General features: G+C 48.0%; 6 protein-coding genes across 20 annotated transcripts; 2 read left to right on the top strand and 4 right to left on the bottom strand.

Annotated features, from left to right (window-relative positions):
• The first annotated feature begins 176 nt into the window (after window positions 1–176).
• LOC6525241 (probable phosphorylase b kinase regulatory subunit alpha) lies at window positions 177–10372 on the top strand. 14 transcript variants are annotated; one of them, XM_015190689.3, is made up of 13 exons: window positions 177–468; window positions 835–1440; window positions 1783–2450; window positions 2553–2876; window positions 3347–3491; window positions 5619–5948; window positions 6024–6275; window positions 6540–6704; window positions 7238–7303; window positions 8021–8589; window positions 8654–8921; window positions 8989–9586; window positions 9645–10372. In XM_015190689.3, exons 2-13 carry the CDS (start codon window positions 864–866, stop codon window positions 9748–9750), a joined length of 4068 nt encoding a protein of 1355 aa, XP_015046175.1. In that variant the 5' UTR covers window positions 177–468; window positions 835–863; the 3' UTR covers window positions 9751–10372. The 14 variants fall into 14 exon arrangements, with proteins under 14 accessions (XP_015046175.1, XP_039231790.1, XP_015046170.1 ...); XM_039375856.2 differs by lacking the exon at window positions 3347–3491 and adding an exon at window positions 4438–4585 and having other exon boundaries at window positions 6600–6704; XM_015190684.3 differs by having other exon boundaries at window positions 178–468; window positions 6546–6704; window positions 8156–8589.
• Window positions 10373–10741: 369 nt separating this feature from the next.
• Window positions 10742–13889, bottom strand: LOC6525242 (T-complex protein 1 subunit beta). The gene is made up of 4 exons (XM_002101044.4): window positions 13768–13889; window positions 12100–12789; window positions 11228–11855; window positions 10742–11141 (listed from the first exon to the last, which is right to left on the bottom strand). The coding sequence occupies exons 1-4, from the start codon at window positions 13768–13770 to the stop codon at window positions 10855–10857; spliced, it is 1608 nt and encodes a 535-aa protein (XP_002101080.2). The 5' UTR covers window positions 13771–13889; the 3' UTR covers window positions 10742–10854.
• A 193-nt stretch (window positions 13890–14082) lies between these two features.
• Window positions 14083–14991, bottom strand: LOC6525244 (pre-rRNA-processing protein esf2). Its single transcript, XM_002101045.4, has 2 exons — window positions 14605–14991; window positions 14083–14535 (listed from the first exon to the last, which is right to left on the bottom strand). The coding sequence occupies exons 1-2, from the start codon at window positions 14921–14923 to the stop codon at window positions 14150–14152; spliced, it is 705 nt and encodes a 234-aa protein (XP_002101081.1). The 5' UTR covers window positions 14924–14991; the 3' UTR covers window positions 14083–14149.
• Window positions 14992–15290: 299 nt separating this feature from the next.
• On the bottom strand, window positions 15291–18097 carry LOC6525245 (anaphase-promoting complex subunit 4). 2 transcript variants are annotated; one of them, XM_015190691.3, is made up of 6 exons: window positions 17871–18097; window positions 17555–17797; window positions 17094–17493; window positions 16868–17038; window positions 16638–16800; window positions 15291–16575 (listed from the first exon to the last, which is right to left on the bottom strand). In XM_015190691.3, exons 1-6 carry the CDS (start codon window positions 17980–17982, stop codon window positions 15343–15345), a joined length of 2322 nt encoding a protein of 773 aa, XP_015046177.1. In that variant the 5' UTR covers window positions 17983–18097; the 3' UTR covers window positions 15291–15342. The 2 variants fall into 2 exon arrangements, with proteins under 2 accessions (XP_015046177.1, XP_002101082.1); XM_002101046.3 differs by having other exon boundaries at window positions 16862–17038; window positions 17871–18096.
• Window positions 18098–18645: 548 nt separating this feature from the next.
• Window positions 18646–19708, bottom strand: LOC6525246 (chromobox protein homolog 3). The gene has a single exon (XM_002101047.4). It carries the CDS (start codon window positions 19602–19604, stop codon window positions 18882–18884), a length of 723 nt encoding a protein of 240 aa, XP_002101083.1. The 5' UTR covers window positions 19605–19708; the 3' UTR covers window positions 18646–18881.
• Window positions 19709–19924: 216 nt separating this feature from the next.
• On the top strand, window positions 19925–22202 carry LOC6525247 (U3 small nucleolar RNA-associated protein 6 homolog). Its single transcript, XM_002101048.4, has 4 exons — window positions 19925–20117; window positions 20175–20478; window positions 20538–21722; window positions 21790–22202. The coding sequence occupies exons 1-4, from the start codon at window positions 20026–20028 to the stop codon at window positions 22015–22017; spliced, it is 1809 nt and encodes a 602-aa protein (XP_002101084.1). The 5' UTR covers window positions 19925–20025; the 3' UTR covers window positions 22018–22202.
• The last annotated feature ends 10 nt before the right edge of the window (window positions 22203–22212 follow it).

Consider the following 22212-nt stretch of genomic DNA (forward strand, 5'->3'; position numbering starts at 1 on the left):
GATCAAATGGAAACGTGTACACAATTATTTTAGAAACAACTAACCCTAAAAACCTAGCTATAACTATTGCTCAATTTAAATGATTCAATTTGTTTACTAGGAAAATATATAATAAAAAAAACTAAAGATATACCTCATTTTCGCCAGTATTTTTAGAGCAGCTTTTTGGACTGCACGTGCGCTGGTCACACTGTGTGACATTGAGTTGACTTTAGTTGCATTAGTTTAATTGCAATTTTACTCGATTTATTCGCAAACAATTGAGCAGCCCAACGCCGAAACTCGCACGGCAAGAGTCCACAACACCATTCGCCGCATCCCGGAGAGAATGCGCTATCCTCGCGGCGAACTCCACGGATTCAACGGGTTCTAGCGGCCGCGAGGTGTTCCGAGGAGCTCTGGGATTCTAGTACCACCTCCTCCACTCCGCCGAACCACAACAAACGATCCCAACCGATCCGATATTATGTAAGTTGAGCGTGCCCGCGTCGTGGTTGGTAAACAACCATCATATCATCGGAAGCCAACCCACTATTCCACTGCCCAAGGAGCAGTAAGCCTATATTATATTGCCCTCGCAGCTGACCTTTCTAGAACCAAAATAAACTTTAATAACCAACGTTGTAAACAAATATGCATGTATGCACGTATGTCTATAGGCAAGGGAATCACGATTCTATGTGTGCTTGCGAGCTATAGTATATGTATTGTGTTATAGATTCTATAGAAACGTAGGAAATCTCAGATAGTTAGCACCATTTAACAGCTGAATAATAAGAAAATAAATAAGTAGCATTTGTATCTGAATCCAACTTATATTCCTATCATTTGCAGAACTTACCGGCACAGGATCCACATTCGCGATGCGTTCTCGCAGCAATTCGGGCGTCCGTTTGGACTACTACCAGCGCATAGTGCATCGGCTGATTCTGGCGCACCAGGAACCGGTCACCGGTCTCTTTCCCGCCTCCAATGTGAACTCGCACGCCTGGATCAGGGACAATGTGTACTGTATCCTGGCCGTTTGGGGCTTGTCCATGGCGTATAAGAAGATTGCCGATCAGGACGAGGATCGTGCCAAGTGCTACGAGCTGGAGCAGAGCTGTGTGAAGCTGATGCGCGGCCTGCTCATGGCCATGATGAACCAGAAGGACAAGGTGGAGAAGTTCAAGATGACCCAGAGCCCCTACGATTCGCTGCACGCCAAGTACTCCAGCAAGAACGGCCTGCCCGTGGTCGGCGACAATGAGTGGGGTCATCTGCAGATCGATGCCGTCTCCCTGTACCTGCTGATCCTGGCCCAGATGACGGCCTCCGGTCTGCAGATCGTCTTCTCCCTGGACGAGGTGTCCTTCATCCAGAATCTGGTCTTCTACATCGAGTCCGCCTACTCGATTCCCGACTACGGCATTTGGGAGCGCGGCGACAAAACCAATCATGGTGAGCAATATTATTCATCGGAAGGCATTGTATATTTTGGTTCTGAAGAAAATTGGTTCTGAGGAAAATTGGTTCTGAAGAAAATTGGTTCTGATGTATCAATAGTTTTGTATACATTCTTTCTTAAGTTTCATATTGTTTGGCGTTTATCGAAAACAATACTTTTGATAAAGAATACCATTTCAATTCAATTTTAATCAAATGAAACAAATAATACGGCCAAATGGATATTAACAATTTCATTATCTTATCACGCAAAGAGGAAAGAAATCAGCATAATCATAATTTGCAATTAAATAAATCTGATTAGATAAATGTTAATATGCATACACAATATTCCAGGTGAACCGGAGCTGAATGCCAGCTCCATTGGCATGGCCAAGGCGGCCCTGGAGGCCATGAACGAGCTGGATCTGTTCGGAGCCCGTGGCGGTCCGGCCAGCGTGATCCATGTGCTGGCCGACGAGGCCCACAAGTGCCAGGCGGTGCTCCAGTCGATGCTGCCCCGCGAGTCCAACAGCAAGGAATTGGATTCCGGACTGCTGTGCGTCATCGGCTTCCCCGCCTTTGCTGTGGACGATGCCCAGCTGATACACAACACCAAGGACGCCATTCTGTCCCGACTGCAGGGCAAGTACGGCTGCAAGAGATTCTTGCGCGATGGCTATCGCACACCGAAGGAGGATCCCTCCAGGCTCTACTACGAACGCTGGGAGCTGCGCATGTTCGAGAACATCGAGTGCGAGTGGCCGCTATTCTACTGCTACCTAATCCTGTTCCACGCCTTCCAGAGCGACAAGCGGGCGGTGGAGGAGTACGCCAGCCGGCTGGAGAAGATCATGGTGCGCTCGGAAGATGGCATTCTGCTTGTACCTGAGAGCTATGCGGTGCCGCAGGATCTTGTGGGCTTTGAGTATCAGAAGCCGGGTTCGCAGGTCCGCGAAGTGGTCGGTCGGTGTCCCTTCCTGTGGGGTCAGTCTCTATTCATCCTCGGAAGATTGCTGCAGGAGGTGAGCATTTGTTTTGCTACCTACAAAATCATTATACCTTTTATATGAAGTTTCTTCCTTATCTAAAGATTGGTTTAATCGAACTTTTCATTATTTGATTAGGGTTTTCTGGCCGTGGGCGAGTTGGATCCCTTGAATCGTCGGCTGGGCGCTCAAAAGAAGCCGGACGTCGTCGTCCAAGTGGTCATCATTGCCGAGGACAACGAGATCCGCGACAAGCTGGCCGAACACGATCTGCACGTGCAGACGATCGCGGAAGTGGCACCCATTGAGGTGCAACCCGCTCGAGTGCTGAGTCACCTGTACACCTACCTGGGACGCAACAGGAAACTGGGATTGAGCGGCAGGAAGTCACGGGATGTGGGCATCCTCAGCACCAGTAAGCTCTACTCGCTGAAGGATCGCATATTTGCCTTCACACCGCAGGTGAGTGACAATGAAGTCCAGTTGGCCTTCTCGGATTATCCAAGCAACCCGGCCACCCCGTTCCCTGAATCCCCAGACCTCCCACTTGCCCCAATGCTCTATGTTTTTATATATTTTCCATTGTACTTTTGGTCAGGGATGCAAACCGCTCTAGACATAGGAAACGTATTGGCTGGGTTTTTAAACAAGTATCATATTTAACAATACTTATTAACAAGTGTAGCTTTTGAAAACAGCTTATTAAACAAATAATATGGAATATAAGTTATGAACTGTACTCTTTGGCAAGACTTATTTAGTTTAGAGACTTGTAAAGTGCATAATCCCGAATGAATAGTACTTAAAAAGAGCGAAAAAGAGGGTAAAACTATTCAAGTGATTGTATGATATCCCAGGTTAATGTAGTAGATCGGTTTGCATCCTGCGACTCCACGATTGACTTATGATTTCTACCGTTTATTACGCATCAGTTCGCCGACCTGTCGCGCTTCTATATCGCCTCCGATAACGAACTCATGATCGACATCCTCAAGGGCGAGATAAATTTCCTCAAGTCCGCTTGGGATCTGCTGGGTCGTCCGCTGGTCACCCTGGTGCTGAAGCGCATCCATCTAGGTCGGTCAACGCGGAGACAGAGAGCCGTGAATCGTTTACTTCACTCCATGTCTTTATTTAACTTTTTGATTTTATATTTACCTATTGATTTATTCAACTATTGTTTATTGTGCGCGGGTTATTTTATGCTCCCCCTCCCCCTTCCCACCGACTGTTTTACTCCCCATATCTTTTTGTGAATTGCTCTGTTGAATTGATTAATTTGCAAGGGTTTGCTTTTGCTATTGGTATTGGTATTGGTATTGTTTATCAATTAATTGACACGCACACTCGACCCACACAAATGCACACACACACACACACTCGACTCGTTAACTCTATCAAAAATGAATCGGTTGCTCAAGATCTGGAATTCGGTGCTCCTCAAATGCTGTGTCTTCCCTTCCAAAAATAATTGATCTTGACCCTAAGTTGATTCCCAGTTTTGGGCAGCTGGTTCTGCAAATTAGTTACTTTACTGTCAGCTTCTTAGTTGTTTAACGCTTTTAGTTAACTTTAGTTTGGTTATGGTAATATACGCACACACTCAACCATATATGCTATGTATATACTTTATCACACTTACTTTAACTTAAATATCTCTTACATGCGATTGCGGTCTAAGTAATAGTACCCTAAACGCCTTTCGAGCATTTCAAATGGATTACTTAAGCCGCAAATATATTAATTTTTAGTTAAATGTAGCTTTAGTTTAGCTAATTTATTTATCAACGCGCTGCTCTGGACTTTTATTCCCCTATAATTTCAATTCCCATGTCCCTCAAATCCTTGAAAATTGGCCAATGAAATGTTGAAAGAAGAGTGAGATTGAAAATCGAAATCAAAAAAAACCAAAAAACATCCTTTCTTCTCTTTATTTTATCCCAAATAAATGTAATGAATATACACAACAACAACAACAACTACAACAACTGCAACTGCAACAACAACAACCACACTCACACAGCATATCGACTATGAAGAATATTATACAACACGCGATCCCGATTTGCTTGCCAGCAATTTTACCACAAATTTAGCATTCTTGACCAACAATTGGCGCCACATGTTGGGCAGGCCGACAATCACACTAATGGCAACCCACTATATGCTAGGTAACTACCCGAAATCAAAAAAAAACAAATAAAACTAAACAACAAATTGTAAAAACCAAAAACCAAACCACCCAGCTCGATTATATGCATTGCCACCTTAAAATCCCCCGATCCCCAAGTCAAAATCCGATTCCCACTTTGCACCCAAATGGCAAATACACTCGATTCCAGGAAACCCACTGCATAACTTCTATATACTTCTATATACCCTACACACAAAAGCCAAACAATTGTTATTGTTACTACGATCTGTGATTTGTGATCTGTGATCTGAGATCTGTGATCTTTGCTCTGTGACCTGTGACCCCCGCTTGTGTCTGCTTCGTAAATGGCCTGACTGCTTCTGCTCTTTCTGCTCGCTTTTCTCAGTGTACTTACTATCTTTTACTCCTATTTCCTCTCTGTGACCCTCTGAACACCTATATCTTGTGAAAGTTATCTACAAAACGAGTTACTTGCGATCAACACTACCATTAGATCCAATGAAATTGTAAAGAAATTAAGCTTCCATTAGAATCCGATCACTTTCCTCAAGATATTTAGCTTCCTTGGATTCCTGGACTTCTGACCTATCCTATACACTGTCTCATGACTCAACTATGCGCCATACAATACCACACAACGAAGACGACTAGATGGATACACAGCATTTAGACAAACTCCCAAAAAGTTGACACTTAAAGGCTGCTGACCTGGGACAATTACAGAACACCACTTTGCGTAAATAACCCCATGTGTGAATAAAACGATTACTGAAGTATTTGCACTGCATTTGGCTTGCACCTAACTCTAAACGCAGACTAATTGCCGATGGTGCTGGAATCCTGTGCTTCTATCTATCTATCTATCTATCTTGGTTACCTTGTTGTATTTTGTGTGACTAACCCGTAGTTCTTAAGCGGCGCTCCTAATCCAATCCACAACCGAGCATCCCAGCCAGATCATGATCCACATACTCATTGCTATGAACCAAACACTATGCCATGAACACAATGCTAACATGATTCACTTGGATGCGCTGCGGAATCCACAGATCAGGACAAGATTCCGCTGGCCATGATCCAGACGATGAGGAAACTGAAGTCGGGCTACATCAATGGCACACGCGTGATGCTGGGCAGCCTGAAGGACTTCCTCAACACCTCGGCCATCACGGATCTGAGCTTTTTGGGCAGCACGGAGGACGGCTATCCGGACCGCCTGCATCCGGATGTGCAGACCTATCTGGATGAGCATCTGCTGCGCTCGTTCAGCAATCGCAGCACCATGAATCTGCGGGGCGGGCAGCTGCGTCCGCGGACATTGAGGCGTCGCATGTCCTGCAAAGGAGCCATCAAGAAGACGCGCTCCATCAACGTGGACTGTGAGTGCTTGCTGACCTTTGATGCCATAGTATTTTTGATTATTATTGTATTATGCTGTTGCCATCGTCTTTCAGCCGACAACCTGGGCATGGAGGGACCTTCGCCGCTGACGGAACGTCGCCTCTCCTCGATTGTGCCACCTCCGTGGCTGCAGGCCAACAAGCAGAGCCACGTCAGTGTGTTCGCCACGACGCCGGAGGAGGGACCCACCAGCTCACCGCTGAGCCTGGGCAACGAGCTCATCCGGGAGAACATCTATCCGGTGGATCCGCACCACAGTCGCTCGGCGATCGACAGACGCAGCGAGTTTGTCCGCCAGCAAGAGAGTTAGTTTGCCTTTTTCTCCTCCACTTTATAGTTAATTAGTTAGTTTTTCAATATTGGTTACACTTTTGCCATGCCAATGAATTGCAATCAGCGTATATTTCACATCAGTTAGTTGAGTTAATTAACTACTTTGAGTTAATATTAATCTTAATTTCTCTATACTTTTGCTAATTTTTCGTTTTGGCTCCTGCCTTCTGTTTTCATTCATTTTTTATGTATAATTTCGATTGGCCCATCTTCGTTCCGATCTGCGAATTTGATAGTAACAGTGCCAAAAATTCTAATACAACGCCATCGTGCCGAAACCAACTTCGCGGACACAGAGGTGGAGGAGCTGATTGCGATGCTGCGCGAAACGGAGAATCTCGAGGAGCAGGGCGACATCCTACAGTACCTGGTGGACACTCAGGGTCTGGACTTCAATACGGGTGAGCTCACATTTCGCATAAACGATGCCACTGTTTCCACTTGAAACTAGGTTCTGGGCAGCTTTGCTTCTCAATCGGCTGTGCATTACATACACAACTGCTCTACAATTGCCACAAAGAAGCACATGCACTTGCCAAAAATACACGCAAATACTCACACCGCTAAACACTCGGTTAACATTAAACTGGAGGCTAAGAGGTTTCAGTTTTCAGATGGTTGCTACAACAGTTGGTTTTCATCATTTGTATATTTATTTAAAAGCTAAATGCTTAAAAGAACAAGAAAGTTGTATTGTAATAGTAGATAAATAATCAGCAATTTCCTGTGTAGAAAACTCGAAACTGTTGTAGAATACCTTAAGTGATAGGAAACTGCTCCCGAGATGGAGCTAAAAGTGGGAATTGAACCATTTACTTAGCATTTGCTGTACTCACTCCGTTGTTTTTACCCCGTACTCCTGTCGTTTTTGTCTCGTGCCTCGTCCTCCGTATCGTAATCGTACCGTACCGTACTCCTGCACGGCGTTTAACAGCCGGCCTGGGATTCAAGAATAAACCGGAGGATAATGGCACACCCACCTCTAATGCCAATAACGCCGGTAAGTCCGTCGATCTGTCGATCCGTCTTGTGTTGAATGTTGTTGTTGTGCGGGCTTTGTATCCATTGGAGTCCCTGTGTTCCGGTTACCCACTTCCTATCCATATCCTACTCCCTTCTCCAGACACTTGTATACCCTATACCCTATACCCTCTATTCTCTATGTACCCATTACCCCACCCATGGTATCCATTCTCTATTTGTTTCTATTTTTTGTGGTGTTTCCAAACTGACATGCCATCTGAACTGCGGCATCATCGCTTTGCTTTGGGTTATTGCTTTTTACTTTATAATTTCCATCAATAATATTTTAACAATGGTTGTAGTACAGTCGAACTTTATACTTTATATACATCATTAAAATGATTGCATTATTCAATTGCATTTAGAAGTTCGACTGTATTTGCCATTAAAAACGCTCTGCTTTAAGTTATGTCTTAACTAGCACTATTAATCTCACATTTTGGCCATGTTTTTCTAACGTACTTTAATTCTTGAACATTTTATTTTATTTTCTTCGACCGACCACGCATTTAACGCCACATGAAACACACGTACATTCCGCATGATCCTCGCGCGCACCAACTTACATTAACCCAAAATCCATTTCCACGCCCTCAAACCAAACTCAAACTCAAAACCAAATCCTAACCCGACTAACCCAATCCATAACAAAATCCATAACCCGGGAATAAAACCCGAAAAAAAAAAACTAAAGAGCTCGAGCAAGCGTTTGTGGATGATGTGGTGCTGGAACTGGCTGGTGGTGGTGCTGCAGGTGCAGGTGATGGGGCCAAGAAGAGCCCAACGATTGTACTGCCCACGGTGATCATCGATGCTGCTACAATTCCAGCCGGCACTGGCACCGATCCGGATAGTGCCGCTCATCCGAGTGCCGCCACCGCCACCGCCAACAGCAATAGCCAGTGCATCGGCAACACTAGCAACATTAGCAGCAGCAGCAGCAACATCAGCAACCACAACAACATGAGCCCACATGAGAATAACCACGATTCTTCCCAATCCGAAGGCATGCTCGAAGAGGGACGCGTGGTGACCGTGCGGGATCTGCTGAAGGGACTCTACGAGAAGGCCTGCCAGCAGAAGCTCTGGGGACTCGTCCGTCACACGGCCGGCATGCTGGGCAAACGGGTGGAGGACTTGGCCAAGGCGGTAACGGATCTGCTCGTCCGGCAGAAGCAGGTCACCGTCGGAATGCCGCCAAACAATGAGCACACCATTACGGCGCCGCTGCCGGAAGTCGAGCTGCGTCAGCTCATCCACGATGTGAGTAATGCAATCACGTTCAATGGAGATTACCTACTAACATGTGCGCTTGCTATGCAACCAGGCCTATGGCGACGATGAGAGTACGGCGATGCTGACGCAGGAGCTGATGGTATACCTGGCCATGTTCATACGCACCGAGCCGCAGCTGTTCCACGAGATGCTGCGACTGCGCGTCGGCCTGATCATCCAGGTAATGGCCAAGGAGCTGTCCCGCACCCTCAACTGCGACGGCGAGGCGGCGTCGGAGCATTTACTTAACCTCTCGCCCTTCGAGATGAAGAATCTCCTGTACCACATACTCAGCGGCAAGGAGTTTGCCGTCAGCAGCGGTAAGTGGGCAGTCGCCCATAGACTTACAAATTCAATACTAATATTAATATTCTCCCCAACTGTCAGTGGCCCGTGGCAATCTGTCCATTGTGAGCTGCAAGAGCAGCCGCGTCAGCAAGAAGAGCCAAATCGGTCTGGGCGATCCGGAGGGCGAGGACGCCCTGATAGCCACCATTGACGACAGGCAGGGCCAGTGGCTGCGCCGCCGGCGGCTGGACGGCGCCCTCAATCGTGTGCCCCGCGACTTCTATTCGCGCGTGTGGACCGTGCTGGAGAAGTGCCAGGGTCTGGCCATCGAGGGACGTGTCCTGCAGCAGAGTCTCACCCAGGAGATGACGCCGGGCGAACTGAAGTTTGCGCTGGAAGTGGAGACGGCTCTCAATCAGATACCGCAGCCCGAGTACAGGCAGCTGGTGGTCGAGGCCCTAATGGTGCTCACGCTCGTCACCGAGCACAATATGGTGCCCACACTGGGTGGCATCATCTACGTGGAGCATCTGGTGCACAAGGCCAATCAGCTGTTCCTCGAGGATCAGCGCAAGGTGCAGGGCGATGCCACGCTGTGCTGTGCCAAGATCAAGGACGGCAAGGAGCAGCAGCAGGCCGCCTCCGGCATGCTACTCTGCGGCGGTGCCGCCTACATATGCCAGCATCTCTACGACAGGTGAGTGAAGGCATCCAAAACGCTGATTGCCCCACTAATCGTTGGCCATCTATTGCAGTGCGCCCAGCGGCAGTTATGGAACCATGACCTACATGTCCCGGGCGGTGGCCCTTGTGCTCGACTGTGTGCCCAAGCACGGCGAGATGGAGTGCGCCATCTCCTGAAGCGGTCGGCGTTCAGTTGACTTAATTATAATGCCAAAATCTCTGCAACTCTGGATACGTCCGTTCTTGTTCTCGTTCTCGCTCGCACGCAGTCTAGCGCCACTCGCTCCGTCTCTCTCTACATCGATCGATCCTGCCTCTTTTTGCTGTCTCTTTCTTTCTGACCGCTGACCTCTGACCCCTAACCCCAAGCCCAACGACACTTTCAAGTCAGAGGGCGCATGTATATATTCTTTTGACCGACGACCTCTTCCCGCCCCCGAAAAACACTTTGTTAACGTGTTCGCTTTGTTCTGACCAAAAATGAAATGTGTAAGCCAATTTGAAATGGTATTAACCCACATATGTATGTGCGTACGTATGTGCTGAGACCTTGGAAAGATACTCCATAAACTACACCCCAGAAACGATCCTAGCCCCAATCCCACATTTAGTAAGCCAACTCACGCCGCTCGATACAGATTTGTGTTTTGTACTGGGCGGCTGTTTTACAGCGACAACTATTTTGATTGTTTTAACTTTTGTATATTTAAATGACCTTATTTTATATATTATATTATACGTTTGAATTGTAAAGTTGAACGCGCAGCAAGTTTTACAATAAAAATGTGTTTGCAATGTTCGACAAGTCTTTCAATCGTGGTTTTCCGATTTTAAGAAATAAGAACGCATTTGTTTTAGTTTTGTTAAGCATAAATATATATCATTTATTCCTTTTTTTTTCGGTTTAATGGTCTTCAATTTGCGCACATCAAATGTTTACAACAATTGTATTCATTTACAAGTTCGTTTAGTTGTTGGTTTGATGGAGTTTTAGACATTTTTGAAATGTTTTGGTTTGATCGCACGCATCCACTCGTCATCGAATCAAAAGCTCGGCTTGCAACATATCGATTTGTTTCACAATTAAGTAGAAGGATTACACGAAGGGGACAAATTTAGCGAGAAAGTGTGCGATTTTGAGAGTGGGTGTGTGTAATATAAATGCTAATGTGTTTGTGTGTGGTTTATTAGTGTAAACAAAACGTGTAAGATTAGCGATGATGTTAAACGAGAGTTCATAATTAAAAAAAATAGGATCCTAGAACAAGAATACTTAAGCGCCTAGCAGTAGCCCCTGTCGGGAACGCGTCGGCGTGGAGCGCAGCGGATGATGTTGTCCACGCGCAGGATCATCTCTGCAGCCTCAGAGGCGGACATCAGGACCTGACGCTTCACGGCGAACGACTCGGTGATGCCCAGTTCGCGGACATCGGCCACCTTGCCCAGCTCCATGTCCAGACCCAGAGTCTGTTTGCCCTGGGCGTGGCCGGCGCGCAGCTCCGAGATCAGCTGGGCTGAATCGTAGCCAGCATTATCGGCAATGGCCGTGGGCAGGGACAGCAGAGCACCTGCAATACGAATTACAAATAGTATTCATTAGGAGGAACACTGCATGCATATACATATCATATGTATATGGATTTTAGAAACTTACGGGCAAAAGCCTCGATGGCAATGGCCTCCTTGCCGGGTGTCTCGGCCGCCTTCTTCAGCACGGCGGTGGCCATCAGAGCCTCGGAGCAGCCGCCACCGAAGATGATGCGCGACTCCTTGACGGTGGCCGCCAGCACGCAGAGGGCGTCGTGCAGGGAGCGATCAGCCTCGTCCAGAATCTGTTGGGTAGCACCGCGGATCACGATGGTGCAGGCCTCGCCCAGCTTGACGCCGCTGAAACGCAGCAGCGTATCCTCGCCGATCATCACCTGTTCGATGACATCGCACTCGCCCAGCTTCACCAGCGAGGGATTCTCAAAGGTGGAGACAATCTCGCCGCCGGTGCAATAGGCCAGACGCTCGATGCCATCGAAATCGGCATGCTCGATGGACATCACCTGGGCATCGGCGAACAGCTGCTCCGGATAGTTGTAGATCAATTGGCGGTTGATGAAGACGTTGCACTCGTGCTTCAGAATCTTGTCCACCTTTTCCTTCATCTTCTCCTTCTCGGCCATCTCCAGGTCGGCGATCTTGGCCAGCGAATCGACCTTGATGCTGCTGCCGAACACCTTAATCTTATCGGTGTCCATGGGCGTGTTGGCAATCAGGATTTTGGCATTCTCAATCTGCGGTGGAGAAGAGCAGCCAGGTGGTTTATGGATGAGCTTATGTTCGGTTAGTTGGTCATAAAAAATGCACTTGAACGGCCGACTTTTCACGATGATGAGACTGGCCAGCAAACTCGTCAAAATGGCTGTGATATGAAGTCAAATCCACATAGCTCACAGTCATTTTGACGCGTTACTAGACAGCAGGGGTAAGCGACGAGTCCATAACTGAGTAGCACGAAGAAACTGGCAAATCACTTACACGCTGTGGCTGGTGCACGCCGGGCTTCTTGTCCAGCAGGAAGCCCTCGTCCAGGAAGGAGTCTCCCAGAGTGCCGCCCGACTTCTTGATGATCTGTATGGACCTCAGCTCACCGGAGCCCTTCAGACGCAGCACAGCGTCCACCGCCAGATTGGCGAAAAAGTCCTTGTGCTGGTGCAGGATCTTCGAGGAGAGCGTTGTGCGGGCAATGTTCAGCAGATCGTTGCGGAACTTCTCGTCGCTGGCCGAGTTGTCCTGGGCGGCGGCGGTGAGCGCCTCCAGAGCCACCTGGGTGGCCTGACGCCAGCCAGAGACGATGATCTGTGGGTGCAGCTTCTGTTCGACTAGCTTCTCCGCCTCACGGAGCAGTTCCGAGGCCAAAACGGTGACCGAGGTGGTGCCATCGCCCACTTCCTCGTCCTGCACACGCGACATATCGACCAGAATTTTGGCGGCCGGATTGTCCACACCGACGGCACGCAGAATGGTGGCACCATCATTGGTCACCTCGACCTGGCCGGCATTACGTCCGGTGGCCACCAGGATCTTGTCCATACCCTTGGGACCCAGGGTGCTCTTTACCAGATCACCAATGGCGATGGCGCCAATGAACGAGGACAGACGGGCCATCTCGGCCTTCTCCTCCTGCGCCTCATTCTTGAGCACGCGCACGGGATTCAAGGACATCTCCTGCAAGACGCCACACGATCAATTAGTGAGAATCATTTCAATTGCTAGCTCCGCTCCAGTAATGCCCAAATGTATAAATTGCACTTTGTGACGGGAGTAAAATGTTCTACTTAAAACTCCAGTTAATTACGAAAAAGAATTTTCAAAAAAGCCATGACTTTTCTGCTTTTAATAGCGAATTAATCACACTAAGTCACCCAAAATGTAAAGAATTCGGTGACATGAGTTCGTTAGCTTCTTTTGCTAAATAAAATCAATTCGTTAGCTTCTCTTGCTAAATAAAATATTTTTAAACAATTAACACTTTTGTATTTAAATAAATAAAAAAAAAAGAGATATAGCGATGCCAAGATGACATTTGAAAACACCATTATGATATTTTCATGGACAGATCAAGAATGCTATCTTGACAATTGCAGACGGCGCACCAATATGCTGCAATTTCTGGCGAGGATTGCTTGCTAGTACGGCCAAATTTGAAGTCACTGCAAACCAGATTCGTTTGTGGTGCGAAAATATATAGAATACATATATATATATATATTCTATGTCAGATTGTTATGGTTTTTCTCTCCGTGCAGGCATATCGCCTCGACCTAACCCCCAAAAAGTGGAGGGCGAGAGAGCGGCGGCACCGAGTGATTCATGATTCATCGGCAGCAAAAACGGCGTGGAATGCATCTGGAAGGTTCTCCGTCTGCTGCCCGGCCCGATCCCGGCCAGAAATCTAGCGGCAGCGCACGCTCGCCGAGATCCCGTGGTGAGAAGCAGAATGTTCTCGAAGTGGAAGCGAAATCGGTGTCCATGGCTCACGTGCAAGCCGCCTGTCAAAATGGCTTGCGCTTCGTTCACACACACCCGGCAAATGAAAACGCCGAATTGGCCGGAATTATCAATGAAAACTGCCCGAAATCACGCAACGCCACTCGCGCGCACCGTAAACCACACGAATAACACATTTGTTTGTTTTAAATTTACCATTTTCTCTGCGTAATTAGTCGGTTTTTGATCACAGAATTTTCGAATACCACACGGGCGCAACAAAGCGACAAAGAAAATGGTGGAGACAGTCGATGGTTGTTATCGATGACACTCGGCTATCGGATGGAAATACCGACAACGAAAAGGTGCTAACGCGTGCACGAACTTAAATACCAAAAGTATTATTGCCAAGCACTAACTATCGATAGGTATGATCGATACTTATGAGCGCTAATTTTGAAGCTTCCAAAGAAACGACTAACAGAAATAGCTCAAAATATGTTTATGCGCCTACAATTTCAGAGAGAAAACTTTGATGTACTTAATTTAAGTATATTTGCAATCAGGTAAACATAGGATGCAGCAGTCTAGCGCGAGCTTAGGCCTCGCTTTCGCCCTTGGCAGCCAGAGCCTTCTCCGCTTTCTTGGCCCTCTTGGCCTGCTTCTTGATGAACTCGCTCTTGTCGAGATTGTTCTGGAAGAAGGTGGTCTCCTTGCGGGCCTGCGACACCTCCGTGTGGAGCCGCTGCTTGTGCACCGCCTGCTCGTAGTTCATTCGCTCGGTTAGATGGACCCACTTGAAGCGCGGCAGGTACTTCATGCTCCACAGCGAGTCGTAGAACTGCGACTTCTTGCGCGTGGAGATCTGCTTGTTGTTCAGCAGGGGAACGATCTGTTTGGCCACCCGTTTCGACTCGAATTCCACCCAGCCCTCGGTGAAGTGGATATTATAACGTTTCCGTTTGTTCTTCTTCGCCTTGGCACCTAGAGGGATTCAGATTAATGTATATACTGTGTAGTCAGCGGGTCTTGGATGCCACTTGTTCCACTCACTTGACAGCTTCTCCGGCTGCAGATAAACCCTGCCGATGGTTCCGAATTCGCCTAGGATTTCCCGCAGGCGGGTCACATTCATGTGCTTGGGTATGTTGGATATGTAGATGATGCCTTTTTTGCGTTTCTTTGCGGGAGCAGCGGTAGTGGAGGTGGCTTTGAAGTTGGCCAGGTCCATTTCATCGTCGTCATCCGAGGGATTTGGTTCATCTTCCTCCGGTTGCGGCTCATCCGAGTGCGCCTCCTCTGGATCACTCTCCTCCACATCCATGGGAGTGGGTTTCTGTTTTGGTTTTGTTTTCTTTTTCATTTTCTGCATTGTATTTTGCGTTCTCGTGGACAAAATAAATTTTGTAGTGCACGCTATTAGGGATGGCAGTTGAGAGGCGATGTTATTCTATGTTCTTATCGGATGGCTATCGATTTTTGGTTACCCATTAATCACAGAAAGTATGTCGGTTTTCCAAGCATTTTGTTTTCTTGAGCAGATTGTGTGTAACAAGAATAATGCTTTTCGACCACAATTCCCAATGAGAATGTAAAATAAAAAAATATTTTAAGTTATCTCTTAACAATCCATTTAATTTACAATTTGAAGAGCATTTTGTTTTCTTGAGCAGATTGTGTGTAACACAAATATAGCTTTTCGACCACAATTCCCAATGAGAATGTAAAATAAAAAAATATTTTAAGTTATCTCTTAACAATCCATTTAATTTACAATTTGAAGATTCAATACTACGCTTCTGGCTTCTCCGAATCGGCGACGCCAGCTATCACGGACTCCTTGCTGATGTCCAGAAACGAGGCCTGTGACATCTCCGTATCGTCCTCCTCCTCCTCGATCTCCATCTCGAAAATGGTCATCTTGCGCTTGCGATCGGAGAGAACGGTGGCCACCTTCCTGCTGCCCGAGACGGCCAACATGTCGCACAGTCCGTCCAATCCCTTGAAGGCGGCGCCATCGACAATGTCATGGATGCTGTGCGTCACAGTGGTCTCCTTCAGCTTGACCAGCGGCCCCATTTGGTGCTGTGTGCTCTGATTCCGCGCCGCACTCAGTGAGAATTGTACAAAGAAACTATGCGGTCGCATGCCAGGTCCCGCATTTGTGGACTGAGCGAGTATCGACAGCGAGGATTCATTGTAAAACTGCAGGTCGACGAAGCGTAGGTAACAGAAATCTTCGTTCACAGATGTTGTGAATAGTCCTGGCTCCAGTTTTATCCTGGTGCACCGCACCCAGCCATCGCCCGCACGACTGAACTCGAGAATCATGGCCTCCTGCCAGCTAATGGTGCAGGCCAACATATCACTCCTGGCCGCTTCGTTAACGTAGTAGCTGCAGGTCACGAACTCCTTATCCTTCAGATCCTCGCCGGGCTCCATGGGCGGTAGGTCGTTGCATATAACTGTCGAGGACAGCTTAAAGCTGCCGCTTATGCTTTCCGTTGGCTTGTGGAACACCGCATCGATGGCATTGAACATCTTGTCGCGCTGCTGCACAAGCGACAGGTTCATGTCGTGGGGCACAAACAGTTTGCAGTGGCTTAGGCATTCGTTCTCGGCTACCATCTCCTCCCACAGCTGGCTGGGATCCTTGGGATAGGGCTGTGGCAGATAGGCATTGTCCAGATACTGGCCCACTCGCTCCAGATTAAATTTACTGCGAGCAGGCGGCGGCGTTTCGGAAAGCGGATCCAGTTCGTCCTCATCATCGCTGCGATCGTCGAATTCTGGTTCCATGGAGCAGAGGAAGTCGGCCATGGCAATGTTCTCCTCCTCGGTAAGCACCAGGTCATCGGGAATCTCTTGATGCGACAGCCGGAGTATTGTGAATATCATCCACGCATGAAAGAGCTTCATGTCGTGCAGCAAAGTGTCGATTGTTCGCTGCAGCTCGTGTACTTTGAGTACAAATGCTCCACAGGCTCGCATCGCTTCGTTGGCCACATCCGGAGAGATCAGGGACTGCAAGGGATGGGATAGATACAATTAATTAAAAGACGGCTAAACCAAAACCTTCAACTTACCTCAAAAAAGTGCGACATGCGACCGAATCCCGCGATTGTGTTGAGGAAATAGAACATGTTTACGGCAGATCCGTTCAGCTGCTTGAACACTAGGCTCTGCAGATTGCTAAGACTGAGGTCCACCGAGTTGGCAATCTTCTTGAAGCCCTTCTCCGAGAGAGTCCTGCAATACGTACATATCGATATGATGAGCATGAGGTTCGACTAATAAATAAGCAACTCACTCGAACAAAAACTCCTCTACCTCGAAGGTAGCGAATCCGAAGACATGCAGCTCCAGAAAATGGGCAGAGATCAGTCCGTAGGGTTGGGAGTTGGCGTACTTGGTTAGCTTATTGTCCATCTCCAGCTGCACAGTCTCCCAGGCCTCCGTCAAACATTGTTGCGTGTCATTAATATAGCTGTGCGCCAAACTATGGTTAGTAAAATAACTTATTGGCAAAATAATTGCATTACTTCTTCGTTTCCAGGATGTGGGCACAATGCGTTGCCAGCTCCAGCATGGGTGCCATGCACTCCTGCAGCACCTGGTTGTGAAAATGCAGCATCTTCAGCTCCTGCCCGTCCCGCAAAAGAGCATAGATGGCATTAAAGTCTCCGTTCAGCCGCACATCGTACACATCGAACTGCTCCGGATGCAGAATGTGCTGGGTGAGATCAATGCTTCCCGCCTGCAACGCTCCCAGCAGCAGTAGATGCACCTTGCCGCTGCGCATAATCACCACCAGAAAGCAGGGCGATCCCTTTGGAAAGGACTTTTGGTCCAGTGTCTTAAGGCAGGGATCAATATTGGTCAGTGGCTGCAGCTTGGGCAGGAACCGGCGGTGTTTATCCTTGGCACTGCATGTGTAGGTTCCTGGAATGGGTGTTTAAAATACAATGAAATCCACATTGCGACATATGCAAGGCTTGTTTACCTAGGCTCTCCTCCGAGTTGATGGCCTTGCTGAAGTATACCTTCTTGATGTCGTCCTCGTAAATGAGCCCTGAGATGATCGTCTCGCTCTCGGCGTCCAGGAGCGCCACCTTGCCGTTGCTGTAGCCAACGGCCAGGAGTGTCTCGTCCATTTGCCAGCTGAGCGAACGCACCCGCACGTCCTCGCCAGGCGTGGGAAAGGTAACAATCTTCTGCCAGTTCAGCCGCTGGATGACCACCTCACCTAGCCACAGGAGAAGGATAAGCCCACTGGCAGTTTATTTCGTTTCTTGGCGATTCCGGAGGCAGATGCTCACCCTTCTCCGTTCCGTAGGCAATCAGATCCATCTTGTTGTTCCACTCCATGCGCTCCACAATGCAGGACATGTTGCGGGCGCCCAGAAGCTTCATGGAGCTTGTTTGCGTCATCTTTCCACGCTAGGACTTGCTCGCGGCGTCTTTACTTTACATCAAATACCTCAGTACACTCGGAGTTTAATATTTTAGTTTACACTTTGCCGGCGCCTGTCGACAGCCTATCGATTAGTCCGGTTATCGATCAGAGATGACCGGAAATAATAGCTAATCAAAATATTTTTTCCCAATTAGCAATTTTTAAAATGTTTGCATATGTTTAAAATATTTGTATAAAAACTTTGTTTATCATATCACATAGATTAAAACTTCTGTTCAATTGTACTTATGTGCACCTTGGCAAATCATCAGCTTGCAAAATTTTGTTTTATTCATATAAATGCTTGTGTCTTAACAATCTACATTTGTAGTTTTAAATGCTTTCGTTTACTGGCTGCACAGGGTAACACATAATGATATGCAAAGTAATGGATTATAAGGAACTTAATAACTGCCTGGGTTAAAAAAAAAAAAGGGCTAGAATTCTGGCCGCAAAGGCGCCAGTTGGACAGCACAATTGGCGTCTCTTGAATTCCGCGGAAAAACATTTGCAATTTCAATTTGAGATTATTATGATTTTACAGTAGTCAGAAATTAGATAATGTTTTAGATAAAAGGTTGCTCCTTCAGTACGCACTCCTAGAGTTCTTTCTAACACATACGGTTAAATGCGTCTTATGTGCTTTTACAACTTTTATGGGGTCAAAAGTAATGGTAGATGTTAAAAAAAATTGTACATTTCAACTTATAGATTAAGTATATACTACCGCGGACTCCCGCCAGAACTTCAGCTCATCCATTTTTCTTTGTATTTTAAGGGCTACGCTACGAAGTATGCATATCGTATAAAGCCGGTGTGTATGTATCCACAGAAGCGGGTTAATCCGAAACAGTCATCTGTGTCTGCCACTCGACTAGTCATCTGCATCCGGCTGTCCGTTGTCCAGCTCGCTGCTCTCGTCCGGCTTGGCGCTGTCGTCCTGATTAATGCTGCCAACGGGACTGGCCGGTTCGGGATCCTCCTCGTCACCGCCATCTGCGTTGCTGCCGCCACCGGTGGTGCCCACGCTGCCGGGAGCGGTATCATCGCCAGCCCCACTGCCGCCGACGGAGCCCAGGCCGCCGGAGGATCCTAAATTGCCGGAATTGCTATTCCCATTGCCGTTGCCGCTGCCCGTGTGCCAGGTGAGACGCTCCTCATAGAACTGTATGACCACCTGGGGACAGCGTATGTTGGCCAGCTTGGCGGGCACCAGGTCAGCGTGATCGCTGCCCTTCCACTTCATCAGGAACATCAGGTGGCCGGATGAGTCGGTGGCGCCCAGTATCTTTGATGGCTCCAGACCGCGCTCAAAGCCGATCAGCTTCTTCTGCTCCTCGGTATCGTCCTCCAGGAAGCTCTTGCGCTTGCTGCGAATGGAGTCGGGTGTGGAGGAGGTAGACAGGCGCTTCTTGGTCTCCTTTTTGTTGTTCTTCAGCGACTCCTCGAAGTTGGCTATCAGGTCCGGACAGTCGAGATTCTCCACCGGCTCCCAGGTGTTCTCGCTGCGCGGATAGCCCTTCCATTTCAAGTAGTATTCCGTACGCCCGTTCACCGTTCGCTTGTCCTCGACGCGTTCCACTGAGAATTCGGCCATTGTTTTCCGTTTATTTTGTTATTCCAAGTGCGTATTTTGTTATTTTCTTGGCGTCCAAAACTTATTTATATGTGCGATTATAGAGGCGGAAGAAGAAGAAGAAATCAAGATGGGCAACTCCACGCTCGTGCCAACTATCGGCAACTATCGCCATCGTTCAGGTTGGCCATTTTCAAATAAAATGCGTAAATTTCACAAAAAATTTAAATTTTAGGCACTTCTATTAAAGTTTTATTAATATATTGTGACCATTTGTGTAATTGCCATGTCGTATTTTTTAACGGCATTTTCTACCATCCCTAGAAGCGATAGCTCTCCAGGAATTGAACAATCGATAACAGGCCGTTGCGCTGCACGTGCGCTAGTTTTTAAAGAAATAAACAATATTACTAAATACGATTAAGGAAACAACTAAGCGAATATGGCCGAGTTCATAGCTGAGATGCAGGAGCGCCTGCTGCCGGAGTACGAGCAGATGAAGAACTACAGCGTATTCACGGCGGATCAGGTCAGGTAAGATATCCGCCCGAGTTTGGAGTCTGTGCTTCCATTAAATCCCTATTCTTGCAGAGAAATCGTTAGTAGGCGGGAACGCCTTTTCCTGAAGATCAACAAGAGCCACCAGAGCATCACCGACTACCTGGACTTCATACTGTACGAGAAGCATATGCACATGACCATCGTGGACAAGGAGAAGAAGATGCACGTCAAGCTCACTGGTCTGAAGGCCTCCATAGCCACGCGGATCATGCGGCTGTACAGAGAGGCCCTGGCCAAGTTCAATCACGACAGGCGGCTGTGGAGCAACTGGATCAAGTTCAGCAAGAAGTCAAATCCCGTTGAGGTGGCGGGCATTTACGAGAAGATGCTGCTGGTTAGTGTTTGCCGGTCTGCTCACTTTCATAGATTGCTTATCCATTGATTTATATGTAGTACCATGGCGACTCGCCGGATCTTTGGGTGGACGCCGCTTTATGGATGTACGAGTTTAATAGGCTCAACATCGACCGAGTCAAGGACATTCTGCTGCGCGGCTTGCAGAGACATCCCGATTCCGAGGCACTTAACAAGTGCTTCTTTGACATTATGCTGAAAGAGGCTGCCCTGGCCAACAGCGAACGTAATCTAGCCGAGAATACGCTCTCCGAACAGGACATTAAACTGGAACGCGTGGAGGCGGTCTACCGCAACAGCATGGTCAACATTACCCAATTGGACTATTTCGTAAAGTTGCTAGAAAGCTGTGAGGATCATCAGGAGCTGACGGGCAAGCTGCAGCGCATGATAATCGATGATATGCAGGAGAAGTTCCCACGGGAGCCGGGCCTGTGGGATTTGCTTGCCCAGCGGGAGCTGCGCGGCTTCCATCTGGGCGACTTGGAGGAGGAGGACTTGGATACCAGTGACGAGGAGCCGGCCAGCAAGAAATCCCGCTCCGTAAATGCCCGCTCTCTCAAGCGACGCATTCAACTCTGTGTGACTGTATACAAATCGGCGGTGGAGGAGCTGCAAACGACAGAAATGTGGAATATGTATCTGGATGCCATGCTGGCCCTTAACAGCGATGGAAAGGCAGAGCGGATTCTTAAGCAACAGTGCCTAGCGGATGCCCTGCAAGCGGGCCATCGGTCCCAGTTGATGGGCGTGAAACACTATGCCACACTGAGGAAGATGCTCTGCACTGCTCCGAGTGGAAGAGAGGCTGCTGTCACCATTCTCACAGAAGCCCTGAAGAACGATTCGTCGGTGGAAATGCACGAGCTCCTTCTGGCCACGCACATCCAAAGCGACAGTGAGCCATTGATCTATGAGCTGTTCAACAAGATCCACAAAACCATGGGCAGTGAGGCGTTACCGCTGTGGCGCAGTGTCATTCTGTATTATCGCACTCGGCAGGACAGCTTGGGCGCACGCCGTTTGGATGAGATCTACGGCCTCGCCTGCAGGGCTGCGTGGCCGGAGTTTGGCGAGCTGCGTTCCGATTATCTGCGCTATCTGTGGCAGGAGCGGTCCGTAGAGCTTGCACGCAAGGAGTACGCCAAGCTGGCCATCCTACCGCCCATGTCGCTGGCTCTACACCGCCAAATGGTTCAGCTGGAGTCCAGTGCGGCCGTTCGCGTAAGTTTTGCTGCCTAATTTGGAATACATTTTGAAAAATGCAACTATCATACTTAATCCCTTGCAGGACCCGGCCAGCCACAAATACTGGCGCATTTGCTACGACTTCATGGCCTGCTACTTCGGCAAGACAGAGCCGCGCGTTTGGGTGGAGTACCTCGCCTTCGAGCGGGATCACGGCGAAGCGAAGAACATCTCCCTGCTTACCCATCGGGCCCTCACCACCCTGGAACCCCAATATGTCGCCGCGTTTGAGGCGGAGCGGGCACTGGCCTACGTGGGCGCCTCCATATAGTTGACTTCAAGATTTGCTAGTTTACTTTCTGTTTTTTTACTTAATTCCTAAGTCGAACTTTCGGACTGTCTATAGTAATTCGATTCTAAAATAAGGACTTGTGAATATATACAGCTTATAAGATAATTTTAAAAAACGGATTTTTTCTTTGGAAAGTACACGCTTAAATGTATTGCTATAATGTCCTTTAAAAAT

The sequence above is a fragment of the Drosophila yakuba genome, chromosome X, assembly GCF_016746365.2.
Source record: "Drosophila yakuba strain Tai18E2 chromosome X, Prin_Dyak_Tai18E2_2.1, whole genome shotgun sequence".
Taxonomy (NCBI): Eukaryota; Metazoa; Arthropoda; class Insecta; order Diptera; family Drosophilidae; genus Drosophila; species Drosophila yakuba.

Excerpts from the sequence above, each read along its gene's own strand:
- LOC6525241 (XM_015190688.3), top strand. The coding sequence starts at position 864 with ATGCGTTCTCGCAGCAATTCGGGCGTCCGTTTGGACTACTACCAGCGC. Across the intron at positions 4,586-5,618 it reads GGCAACCCACTATATGCTAG|ATCAGGACAAGATTCCGCTG; the intron begins GTAACTACCCGA and ends CGGAATCCACAG. Across the intron at positions 9,587-9,644 it reads TGCCAGCATCTCTACGACAG|TGCGCCCAGCGGCAGTTATG; the intron begins GTGAGTGAAGGC and ends CATCTATTGCAG.
- LOC6525242 (XM_002101044.4), bottom strand. Across the intron at positions 11,856-12,099 it reads GCGTGCACCAGCCACAGCGT|ATTGAGAATGCCAAAATCCT; the intron begins GTAAGTGATTTG and ends TCTCCACCGCAG. Across the intron at positions 11,142-11,227 it reads TGCCATCGAGGCTTTTGCCC|GTGCTCTGCTGTCCCTGCCC; the intron begins GTAAGTTTCTAA and ends TTCGTATTGCAG.
- LOC6525244 (XM_002101045.4), bottom strand. The coding sequence starts at position 14,923 with ATGCAGAAAATGAAAAAGAAAACAAAACCAAAACAGAAACCCACTCCC. Across the intron at positions 14,536-14,604 it reads GCAGCCGGAGAAGCTGTCAA|GTGCCAAGGCGAAGAAGAAC; the intron begins GTGAGTGGAACA and ends GAATCCCTCTAG.
- LOC6525245 (XM_002101046.3), bottom strand. The coding sequence starts at position 17,982 with ATGACGCAAACAAGCTCCATGAAGCTTCTGGGCGCCCGCAACATGTCC. Across the intron at positions 17,494-17,554 it reads CAACTCGGAGGAGAGCCTAG|GAACCTACACATGCAGTGCC; the intron begins GTAAACAAGCCT and ends CACCCATTCCAG. Across the intron at positions 16,576-16,637 it reads GCATGTCGCACTTTTTTGAG|TCCCTGATCTCTCCGGATGT; the intron begins GTAAGTTGAAGG and ends CATCCCTTGCAG.
- LOC6525246 (XM_002101047.4), bottom strand. The coding sequence starts at position 19,604 with ATGGCCGAATTCTCAGTGGAACGCGTCGAGGACAAGCGAACGGTGAAC.
- LOC6525247 (XM_002101048.4), top strand. The coding sequence starts at position 20,026 with ATGGCCGAGTTCATAGCTGAGATGCAGGAGCGCCTGCTGCCGGAGTAC. Across the intron at positions 20,118-20,174 it reads TTCACGGCGGATCAGGTCAG|AGAAATCGTTAGTAGGCGGG; the intron begins GTAAGATATCCG and ends CTATTCTTGCAG. Across the intron at positions 20,479-20,537 it reads TTTACGAGAAGATGCTGCTG|TACCATGGCGACTCGCCGGA; the intron begins GTTAGTGTTTGC and ends ATTTATATGTAG.